This window comes from Haliotis cracherodii, unplaced genomic scaffold (assembly GCF_022045235.1).
Source record: "Haliotis cracherodii isolate W230 unplaced genomic scaffold, xgHalCrac1.p SCAF_12, whole genome shotgun sequence".
Classification (NCBI taxonomy): domain Eukaryota; kingdom Metazoa; phylum Mollusca; class Gastropoda; order Lepetellida; family Haliotidae; genus Haliotis; species Haliotis cracherodii.
Window position 1 is genome coordinate 27,567,604 of NW_027266267.1, and position 12,930 is coordinate 27,580,533.

Here is a 12,930-nt window from a genome sequence, read left to right on the forward strand (position 1 = left end):
CCCTTATCCCAACCTTTTTTTAATTTACCTTTGCTTCTCAGAATCCAAATACACACAGTTTGAAAATAAGGAAATATTTTTTCCTACAATGCGAGGCAAATATAAATAAAATAAGCGAAAGAGGGGTTTGTATATTTTGAGAAACCTCCCCCCACCGGAAATGCAATGGTTGCTCCCTTTCAGGTTATACTTCCCTGTGTCCTAATGTGTGCTCCTCCCCGTACCCACGACCATAGCAACAATGTCAACACAACGTTCACTGATCCGCTACAGTGGTGGGCTGATCCCTCTATCTGCATTCTAACGCAGATCAGTAGAGGATTATAGGGCAGGCTGGAACTTATAGTGGTGGGTGAGATCGCAGGTACAGGTATGTGTGTTTAAGGTTCATAATGTTCATTAATGTAATTTGTATGATCGTTGTAGTAATATAAGCTCGACGCTGGAGAATAACCAATCTCAAATAACCGAAACATTTCATGAATACTACCCAAACCCTCCCCCTTCCCCTACAATGGGTAGATTACTGTTTAAACACTCTTACCAAAATGTATTCCACTCTGTTGACACTGTCACCATGACCCGATATATATTTACACATAAGTTGTTATAATACAACTGTCAAAATCTATACCTGGTGCATTCAGGACAAAGAATTAATTTGCTCAACAAATTTCCTAGGACTCTTCATGGTAGGTGAGATCACATGCACAGGTATGTGTGTTATCTGTTTCAAGGCACAGTCGCAGTCATAGTTGTATCTACAATTCTAAGAAAGATAGAGGAAAGATAAAGACATGTTTACTTCTGTGTATCATATCTCGATACTGTATAAAAACGTAATGATGTGGAGGATATTTTGACACATCAGTCGCAAAAATTATGCCTGATCGCGATGCAGTTCTCTATTTTGACTTGTACCATATGTTCCCGTGTTTTAGGTGTAGAACTACTTTGCCTTTGCATGTGTTTCTGACTTGTAACACTGGTGGAGCAGGTACACCTGGTATCATCACTATTTGATAACGATTCATTAACGATTCATTAACACATGATGTAGTTGGAGTTGTACAATCGACTCTGCTTTAGGAGGATGTTTATTATGAACATGGAAAGGATTTTGTTGCTTATATTTACAATTGTATGATGAATGGGTGAGTTAATATTTAACGTCACATTGGCAATGTTTCAGCCATATTTACATTAAAGACGAATGTTTAAACTGTATAAAATCCTGTCTCTGAAGGACAGTTATAATAACTCGAATATCACAGATGAACGTAAAACTAGTTTGCCATTTAGAGCATGTAAACATATACTAGCCTTCAACAACACAATGTGAAAATGAGCTTAGATCGCCAGCAACTGAAGGCAGATCACCACACTGAGTACCATGGGGACTTAATATTTACAATTAGTGGAGAGGGAGTCCATGTGAATGAATGGTCTGTGAAAGGAAGCAGCTGACATTCGCCAGGAAATAAAGATTTGTTATTATTTGTTTGAATGTTGTTTGGTCAATGTTTGTTTTTGTCAGTCTACACATTTGTCAGCATGTATACTGAACCAATCTGCAGACCTCAAATTGTCAGTCGTGAATCTCCTGTAAGCTAACTAAAGCATGCTTTAGTACACTACAACGCAAAAGTTTGCTATCGTGTTTTGCGGATTTCGGCGAAAACTATTTCATATCTTTATGGCACTAATTAGGAGTTTTATGGGACCATCACGACGCCAACGCGTGACGGGCCATGGCAATAGTCTCCATACATACAATATATACTTCAATGCTACACTGTGAATGGATTGCAGGTACATGTAATGTTTGATAAATACATGATATATATTTATGCTGTAATAAGGCTGTCATTAAATAGTCTTACTGACATGAATTCACAATCTACTTGCATCATGTCTTTGTCTTGTATAAATGTACATGTATACATTTATGTACTAGAATATACTGATGTAGTTTGATGGATACCACTTTGACACTGGCTATATCAGTGTTGATGTATGTACATGTACTTCGGTAAAAAACACACACCATGTACATGCATGGAGGGGCGTCCTGATTGGTGTGGCCTCGAAGTTAACGTTGTTAGGTGCATTACATGTACTCCTACACAACTCATTATTACATACGCTTAGAAACATATACTTCAATTCCCATGTTATTCAAATAAAAAACAACTATAACAAATGGATCTTTCTGTGCGTAACATATGCGCGGTGTCATTGTGACAAACACGGCTCGCTAAATACAATGTTTATTCCTAATGCAGGATATTAACCATCCCCAAACACACTCGCGGGATAACCTCTATGTACACACATCCAGATATGCCACCTGCGAGAAGCATTATGAAGCTGCGAACTGAGATGCCAAGTATTACGTGCACTCACATACAGAAGCAATGTCATTCTTAAGTGTATGTCCTTTCTCTGAAAAATGTAACTCTGAAGTATTTTGAATTGTAGTAAATATAGTACTGAATAAAACTTGGTAACTCAGCGTTACTTGGTGTCTTCGACAGATATGATTTTCAGTTTATTGACAGCTTTGATTAATAGGGATGACGTACATGTAGTCACGTACTAAACTCCGGCTGTTTTTTATCGGGTATGAATAGATGATTCGTCTAGTCATCATTGGAGTAGATACGTACATCACTGTACACACGTTATATGAATAAATTTTATATGATATTATATTGGAGATAAATCGGGGTATCCGTTTGTTAACTATATCTGTGTTCGTTGTAACCATGTTTTTACTGTACTGAGAGAATTGTGACATATCATTTCTTGTACATTCATGGTTGAATAAAGAGCCCACATGTAAGCTGTAATCGGTGCAACTGTGTGTCCGGGGTTCGATCCCGGGGTTCGATCCCCAACCGCGTCATACCAAAAGACGTTAACAGATGGTACTTGTTGTTACCCTGTGGTCTGGCGCTCGGCATCAAGGGGCTAAAACAAGGACTGGTAGGCTCGGAGTCAGTATACTGTGTCTGAGTGGGGTATTCATGTTAAACTGTGGCATGGTATCTCAGTGAGCTAGCACTATAAATCGGCATCAGTCCGGACTAGTACAAGCAGCCACACAAACACACACACGTACATGCACGTCGCTATATAAGTGCAATAATCTCGGACGTGACGTTAAACACCATTTCACCTCACCTCACCTCACCTCACCTCACCTCACCTCACCTCACCTCACCTCACCTTGATGTGCTGCAGCTTGATAAATAGTTAGATTGTGTGTAAATAAACTACGGGTGAATTGAGATCTTATCTACAAAAACATAGCCAACATACACTCGGGGGCAACCATTTGATTTCTAGGGAGGAGTATACGTGAACAGTTTGTTGTTCAGATATATAATAGTTTCAACAGTTTGCTGGCAGTGGTGAAAGAAATGTAAAGTTTCGGTTGTTCGTTCTTTTTAAAATACCAAATATATTAATGGTGAAAATTATTAGATTGTTAGATAATGTGTTGCTATAACTTGGGAGAAAAAAACACATCAACTGCATACTCGCTTGACATGTTTCAGGAACTGGAATCCACATTTGGAAGAAAGAAACAATGAAGTGTTGTCATCCGCTTGGTCTCCTGACATGCATTACTTTTGTTTCTGGAAGTAAGTTGTCAGCAAAAGAGGTATCGTTTGTGAAGCTGTGATTGTTTAAATTGTTCACTGTAATTCATTTTTACCTACTTATTATTCTCGTGATATTTTAGCAGTTAGTCACTGGCATTGGGTGGTAAAGTGACACAATAATTATTGGGTTCGGGTATCAACAATCGTACCTGAAATAGAGAATGCATTGAAGATACTTATACTAAAGCATCTTTTAGCTGTGTAAATATAATCATCTGTGTACATCTTCTGAACCAAAATCAAATCTGCTACAATGTTACAAACTTTTTACAGCAGATATATTACTGTATGCATCACGCGACATTTTGTCAAGTTGTCGACTCCTGTGTTAAATATTTTTCAGTCACAGGGGCAAGACTGACCACTTCACCAACACAAATAACTATTGGGGGAAGTAACCCAACATCTCAGCTGACTATAAGTTGTAGTCCAGATGCACCTGGGATAACACAACTGTTTAACATTGAGATTGGCAAGAAATCGTCTACTGGTTCTCATCAGGCTATAATACGAATGACCAACACAGATTCGTCAGTACAAGTAGTGGACACAAGTCTACAACAGCGGATGACAGTCTCAGGTTCTATTACTGGAGCAACAGGCAGCTCACAGTTCATCCTGACAGATCTGAGATGTACTGATGCTGCTTCTACATACTATTGCACCACCCAATACTTGGCGGGATCATCTGGAAGTGATGAGGCAACCACCAACATCACAGCCAGAAGTACTTATGTTTCTAGTTACTATAAATATAATGTGTTAGATGTCCTTACACTGTTTTTGAGTAATTCAGAAAACACATCTGACGTCAACATGCATCAGTGTTTCGAAGTATTGACATTCTTTGTCTGCTCACCCATGAACATCAGTGATTCTATTATATCTTACAGGTTACCCAGAGCAGATAGAGATGTTCCCCACTCCCGACAGGGTCAGTTATGACAATGGTCAGCTGATCTCATTCAGATGCACTGGGAGGATCGGGAACCAGTTTAATGTGAACAATCTCCAGAACCTGTGGACATGGGAGTGGCTATCCATAGACAACGAGTTCGCCTCCTGGACACGATATCCAAACGACCAAAACATCACCTATGACCCTCCTACTCCCGTACCTGGGTCAGGGGGATGTCAGTATACAGGGGCGTCAACACTGCTTCACACAGTCACGGATCTAGACGATGGGAGACAGTTCAGGTGTTCTGTCATTAATGAAGACTACAGTGACAACAAAACAGTTCTTGTTATTGGTAAGATTTCATTAAATATTTAAGTCCTGAGACCAATTTGAATCTATCAACGTGAATACATCATATCAACATGTGAAAATTTTACTAACCGTAACTCAATATTCATCTTATTCTTAGAAGCATTAATCAAGTCTTCCTTCATAAACACACACGTACAGCTTAAATATAGATGCCAGCACGTGCATAACAGTGTCAAGTTAACATGGAAATACATTTTGCAACCGTGTCAATAGGTGTTTTATTCAGCATGTATTTGTATAAGTCATATGTATACTACATGCATATGTATTCTATACATACGTGCCACCACCCATTGTGTAAATAAAGAGATTTTAAATGTACACTTAAGTAGGTTATCAGGCATATGGTACTAGCATAACAACCATCAATCTTAATTACATTTTCAGGAGCAACAACTAGAACACCTACCATTCAACCCAGTGAGTATTGCATCATTCTCATGACCCCCAAATATATAAACATTGAGACAGCTACTATGAAGGGCACACTATCCCATATTTCTTTCTGATGATAAAACGGAGACCAAGATGGACACCTATTTTATTTCAGATGAAAGACCCTCCCCGCCAACTGACTTCTACTGCACAGAGCACACGGCCTCCAGTGTTAAGATGCAGTGGACCTACAGTGACACACGTAGTGGGGGATATGTGTTCCTTCTTTCCTATTGGCAGAAAGACTCAACTGTATGGAACAATATGACCGTAACGGCACACCCAGACATGTCTCAGACACGACAGATACTCAGTGTCCCACGGCTGCAGTCAGACACTCTATACTACTTCCGGTTGCTGGTGGATGGAGTAGCTGGTCAGAGCGAGGCTGTGACATCCACTTGTTTCACGGAAATCGATGGTAAAATATTTCTGGCTTAATCTTCTCACGATACAAACACTAGTTCCCCCATTTACATCGATTCTAATCTTTTCAACTGAAATGATTTGTTTGTTTGTTGTTTAACACCGCACTCAGCAATAATTCAGCTGTGACGGCGGTCTGTAAATAATGCAGATGTTGATAATGATAATGATGCCTAATGCATGTGGAATTTATGATGGTAATTCGTCAGTTACTGTTCAGTTGAACAAAGGAGAATAATAAGAAGAATAAGATGTAGATGATGAATGATAACGTTTTATATAACATGTTTCAGTTTCTGCGGCCTGTGAAGGAGCGATAGTGGGATAGAACGCGGGAATCAGCGTCATCGATCGTGGCTTTACTTCTGTCCATCATTTCTTGTCTTCATGTAACACAATTATTTTTTATAGTAACTGTATAAAAGAAGAATATGTAAACTATTTTAATATAACAGACTAGTCATATCTCATTTGTTATGTGTAGCAGTTTGTTTAGTTATGACAGACTCTGAATTCTTTGTTTCTTCCGCATGAGCAATTTACGAACTACAGATTCAAAATTTAACTAGAACATTTCCCTTGACGGAAAGTTTGTCAATAAATGTTTGTAACAAATATATTTTGATAGTAACAACATAAAAGATAACTGTGTTAGCTATGTTTATTACGAGATCCATATAAACAGTATGTTGATGACAGAATAGTAACATCTTATAAGTTAGGCTAAGCAATTTGCTAAGTGATGACAGACTGAGAACTGTTTGTTTCTTCCGCTTGTGCGACTATCGATGCACAGATTCAAAACCACCAAAATCCCTTATTAATTTTGTCAATCAATCAATTTGTTTAAAAGCGTATGGCTAGGTATATGTAACTTCGGTTTATTCCCTACTTGCTTGCACCATCTGAGAAGGTTTAAGATGTAATGAATTCAGCTGGTGTTACACTATTAAATTCACTTATGTATTTCAATATACAAATTTTGTGTGGGAAGATTTGTAGATGAATGAAGTTGCCCAATGAATAAACTTATGTACGTCTTGCTTTGATTTGTTTTCCATGACATTTCCTATCTTTTTATCAATAGGTGATCAGCACTTATAATTTCATCTAAAATGTTATCAGTAAATGCATATGTGTATATTTTTACAAATAGATTAGCTCCTCGACGTTTTTAAATAGACGTTAATTCTCAATGACACCATATTGCTTTATCTTCACTTGGATGGATTCGTGTTGTATCCAGGCAAATGCCCTTGAAATGTCACAAGTAGCACAAATATGCTTGTTTAGCTTATAACTGTTTTTATTTGTGTGTGTTGAAGAGTCACACAATACACATCTATTTGATCTTCTTCGCATTTGCAAAATCGACTTTACAAAGGCGTGAAGTCTCGTGAGAGATGATACAGATGATACCCATAAATGCAGGTTTTGTCACGATTCATTGTCTTGTCTAACACTCATGTCAACTTACAGTTACTGATGTACAAGTTTGGCACATCATGATCGGAGTATATCCACAAACTAACAACCTAGCATTGTATCATGTGTTTTGTGCATTCCCTCCATCTACAATAGCAATGTACCAACAGCTTTATAAAACAGATAGCATGTATACATATATTAGTACATGTATATGTCATTGTGTTTACCATCTTTGCAATAATCGTTGCATGGTAGTTGTTTTGTGTTATATACTATTGTATCAGAATCCTTTCTCAAATGATAAAGATATCATTTGCATCATGCTGGCCCAAGATTGTTTGTCTTTTAATCAGAGCGTTTCGGAGTTGGAGGGGGGCATTCTTGCTCATACAGTTCAATGACAATATTTATTAAATTTACTACGTCTTAAAAAAAGCTTTTGTCAGATGCTTGACAGTGAAATTAAATTCAAGCATAAGGCAACTGATTTCATCGATCATGTTTTTGATAAGTTATAACACCAGTTCAATGCAATTCCACAATTTCACTGCATTTCCTAGAATTTGTATAATGCTTTACTGGCACATAACGACCCTTGGTCAACGCTTTGAAGACAACCTAGATCACATACGAAATCGTTCCATGTCTACATGGTTACAGTGGGAAGAAATGCTTACTTAAACTGTGAAGCAGTTTTTGTGTGATGCTTTAGGAGACGTTGCGCTATGCTCTTTCATAAGATTAGAATGTACACTTAGTGCTGTAATATTTCTCTGTCACATTACACTTATAATGTAGACTGGATCAATTACCAGTTACCGTAACAACGTGCCGATGTTGTTTTTTTTCAGTTTATTTGCCTGAGACCATCCAATTAGTGTAACTACAGTTTTTTTGTAACTGTCACGTGATACTTATAAGGTAGACAGGATTAATCACCCAGTACCTACGATCGTTGGTTTGAATCTCAGATGACATTACATTGGCCCTGTTTAGTCAGTCCATGATTAAAGACTTTTATCACTTCGGGCTTTGCCCCACATCAAAATGACACGCCCTGATATAACTAAATTATGTTCAAACCCTAACCCACTCACTACATCAGTAAGACCGCCTCGGTGGTCTAGCGGTAGATCGTCCGCCCGGAGAGTGGAAGGCCCAGGGTTCGATCCCCGGCCAGGTTATATCAGAGACGTAAAAAGATGGTGAGTATTGCATCATTCTCATGTACCCTCAAACAAATAAACATTGACACAGCAATCATGTTGGGAGCACTGTCCCACATGTATTTCTAAGAATAAAACTGAGACCAAGATGGACACCTATTTTATTTCAGATGAAAGACCCTCCCCGCCAACTGACTTCTACTGCACAGAGCACACGACCTCCAGTGTTAAGATGCAGTGGACCTACAGTGACACACGTAGTCGGGGATATGTGTTCCTTCTTTCCTATTGGCAGAAAGACTCAACTGTATGGAGTGTTACTAACGTAATGGCAGACACAGGCATGCCTCAGACGCGACAGACACTCAGTGTCCCACGGCTGCAGTCAGACACTCTATACTACTTCCGGTTGCTGGTGGATGGAGGGTTAGCGGGTCAAAGCGAGGCTGTGACTTCAACATGTTTCACGGGAATCGATGGTAAATTATTGCTGGATTAATATTCTCATGATGCTAACACTAGTTCCCCCATTTACATCGATTCTAATCTTTTCAAACTAAAATGAAGTCAATGGGGATGACGATGATGATAATGATAATGATGCATAATGCACTAATGACATTTATGATGGTAGTTCTCATTTAATGTCAGGCTGAACAAGGGACAAGAATAAGAAAACATTGATGCCTCATTTATGATAAATATATTTTTGTCTAACATATTTCAGAATGTGAAACCTCAAAAGGCGTGACGGTGGGGAAGAATGCGGCCATCAGCATCAGTGTGGCTCTACTTCTGTCAATCGTTTTTAACTAAACACACAACTTCAAAAGATCCAAAAATGATGTTAATTATTACGACATCAGGTGAATGTGTTTGATATTTATGTAACAAATATGTTTTGATGGTAACAACGTAAAGGAAAACTGTGTGAGCTATGTTTAATACGAGATCCATGTGAATAGCATGTTGGTGACAAAATAGTATCATCTTATTTGCTTGGCCTAGCAATTGCTTCGTCAATCAAGCAAAATTTTGAACAGCTTCTGGCTAGTGAAATGTAAATTCGGCCTTTTTTCCTAGCTGCTTGGTCCATCTGAGAAGGGTTTAAGATGTGATAAAGAATCAGCTGATGTAGTGAATTCACTTGTATGTCCAAATAAGCATGTATAAAAATAAGCAATAATTTGTGTGGGGAGATTTGTATAGGTCCAATGCTTTGACTTATGTACATCTGTTTTATTTGTTTTCCGTGCCAATTCCTATTTTTGTTATCAATAGGTGATCAGCACTTCATCTTAATGTGAGTAGTAAATAACAGAATCCTTGGACACTGACATATGTGTAAAGTTTCATTTGAAAAGCTTTTACAAATAGTCTAGCTCCGCAACGATTTTAAAATATACGCTTCCATAGACGTTAATTCTCAATAACACTACAAAGCTTTAACTTCACTTGAAGGATTTGTGTTGTATCCAATCATCAACGCCTTTGACATGTCACATGTAGCATACACAAATATTCTTGTTCAGCAAGATTCTTTTATTCGTTTGTGACTAAGTGTCACACAATACACATCTATTTTTTTAATTGTGTAATCATTGGTGGATCTTATATAAGTTTTTTTACTACCTTATTATTCAGTTTATGTAACTTTTGTTTAATATATCTTTGCAAAGGCGTGTAGGTTGAACAGCCTGGTGGGAGAGTAGTAGATGGTTCCCCCAAATACAAGAGATAAAATGATTCGTGGTATTGTTTCACAATCATGTCACCTTACAAGTGCTAATAGTCTGGCATAATATGACAGCAATATATCCACAAACCAGCAACATTGTAGCATTATATAACACATTATATCCCGTGTGTTGTGGATTCAACAGGACTGGACGATATCCCCCAACTAATTAAACAATATACCAAAATCGTTATTATTATTTGTTCGTTCGTTGTTTAACGCCGCACGCAGCACTCAATCCAGTGTGAAATTGTAAATTTCTCATTTAACTTGACAATTTGGCAAAGCGCCATTTTTGTGACTGGACTAGCGTGTGTCCCTTTGCTTCAAACTGCGGTCTCGTAGCTTCCAAGAATATGTTTTTGTTGAGTTGAGTTTGTATATAATCATATCCAAATGTATAATAAACAGTTCCAGTGACCTCATATATTTGTTATTATTTTTGTTTATACTTGTTTAAGATTTTGCAAACTAGGAACAACTTTTTAAGTTGCAATTACAAATGGAGAGGGGGCGGGTGAAACGTCCCTGCGTGTTAGGTTTACGTTTCAAGGTTTTACATTTGTAGCGAAAAAAGGATTTCCGATAGACAACTGCATAAAATGTATACAATAAATAGGATATTCCATGTGCCTAGTGAAATATGATGTTTCTCTCATCCCGTGATGTGGAAAGGAAATATATTTTCACTGGGTTGAAATTTTCTCTTTCTCCCCGTCACTCGATAAGAGAGACATATTTTACTCCACACATGTACTATCCTCTATGAATGTTACATAAACCACAAGCGATACAATTTGATAATATTCCCCTTATGTTCACGAAACTTAATTAATATGATTATTATATTTTCAAATCATATCTGTATGTCCATTGATATGACAACTGCGATATGATGACCTTTTCGTCACATACCATAGATTCAAATGGTAAAATGTATCCATCCATGGATTCTATGTGGCTGAGTGGTTTGCATCGCTGACTTTGTGTGCTGGCGATTGGGTGCCTCACTCGGCGATTGTGGGTTCGAATCCCTGATGGGACTCAACCCCCAAACTACTAGACTCTGTCTTGTCTTTAAGAAAGTGTTATAATATTTGTTAGATTATTGCACTGAAATGGAAAGTATATTGCATGGCTGTTTGTACTTGTCAGAGCAGACCAGTCCCTGTACTATCCTCTTTATACTAGGCAAGGCAGGGGAACAACACGTACCATCTATTACCGTTTTTTGACGTAGCTGGGCATTGTCTTCCGAGGCAAGGGGGGTAACTGACTATACAAATCCAGTATCCAGGACATCCGGTTCATAAACAATATGGATTTCAATGTGCAGATTTCGGCCGACTGCAGGATTTGCAAAGCATGTGTACCGCCAACTTGGCGTTGACAGATATTTTGCAAATTCCTGATTTGATGCACTTCGCGCGTTCCACACCCTTTTTATTACAATATAGATCTTTATCATCGATCAGATTTTCTTGATTGGGCGCCGCCATTTTGTTTGAAGCAAAGGCAAGTGATACATTTATGTTAGTTAACGCCCTTGTCCCGGATGAGATGACGGTCGTCTAGTTTAGCTACACATATTTTGTGTGTGTGTGTGTGTGTGTGTGTGTGTGTGTGTGTGTGTGTGTGTGTGTGTGTGTGTGTGTGTGTGTGTGTGTGTGTGTGTGTGTGTGTGTGTGTGTGTGTGTGTGTGTGTTTTCATGTGGAATACCTGTATATCTTCCTGTCAATAAATAATTTACGTGAGCCACAACGCGATCTTGCAAGTTGTACTCTGAATTTCCTAACGCTTACATGTGACAAAACGCCTCTGAAACAAAGAATAGCACGTTAATTAACTAAACAATATACATGTCCTTCAAGGTTTACGAACAACAGTTCATAAAGTTTGGTGCCTTTCTGCTGATTTAACCATATGTTTCCATAGCTACAAGAGTTAATAAGGTTTCTAACATTAGTTACCCAATTTCAACAACCCTGCGTGTCAAAAGTAGCATCATATTATAACATTTCTTCGGATACCTGTCAAATGGCATACGTATTAATTTTAAGTAATACTTAATTACTCGAATCTTTGCAAACATATGTAAGGGATATCGTCCACTTACTCCATACACTATTAAACCTCGGGTACTATGTTTGACACCAAGGGATCACTTGCATGCATAGAGATGTAGTGTCTCCACTGAATTACTTAATTCCATGCCCCAAATCTCGGCTTCATAAAATAAAATTGTACTTATTTTGTATCGAATATTTTGTAAAATGTGGGGTACGAACCATCCCCAGGTGTTTTAATATTTTAAAGGATTCCAATTATATTTTTTTGCTTGTGTTTTCCAATTGCCCAGTCTTCAAGAAATGATAATGTTTCAAGCATAATGTTGAATAAAACGTCCAGGTATGGAAGAAGTTTATATTGTGTGGTCCTTCTTTGGAATGGATGTATAACATTCCATTGGGGCATGGATGTCCCGGGGCGCCTAGGGCGCAACACTTCGCTGTGCAGAGTTGCTTTCCTTGGGAACACCAGAATCATATGATTGTAGGTTCGAATCCCGTTTCGCTCCGATTATGTTTCTAGGTCAATTATTGTTTTAACATAAACAGCTAAGTGCTCACCTATTTTTTTCGGTCAATATAAATAATCGAACTGTAATATTTGGAATGTCGTCTGTTTCTTCAGTGAGTTCCTCCCACCAATTGCAGGTGCTGCTTTTGCTGGATGTGAGCTCACTTGTAATTGTTGAGTGGGTTGCCAGAGCCAAGTCATCTGTGAAAAGG

General features: G+C 38.2%; 1 protein-coding gene across 2 annotated transcripts in view; it reads left to right on the top strand.

Moving 5' to 3' along the window:
* Window positions 1–314: 314 nt before the first annotated feature.
* LOC139458313 (uncharacterized) overlaps window positions 315–12,930 on the top strand; it is a 61,044-nt gene continuing 48,428 nt past the window's right edge. For both annotated transcript variants that reach the window (XM_071239702.1, XM_071239703.1), the window contains exons 1-5: window positions 315–370; window positions 3,564–3,650; window positions 4,015–4,398; window positions 4,565–4,924; window positions 5,332–5,364. In XM_071239702.1, coding sequence (XP_071095803.1) covers window positions 3,596–3,650; window positions 4,015–4,398; window positions 4,565–4,924; window positions 5,332–5,364 — 832 coding nt within the window. In that variant the 5' untranslated portion in view covers window positions 315–370; window positions 3,564–3,595. The remainder of the gene's footprint in view (window positions 371–3,563; window positions 3,651–4,014; window positions 4,399–4,564; window positions 4,925–5,331; window positions 5,365–12,930) is intronic.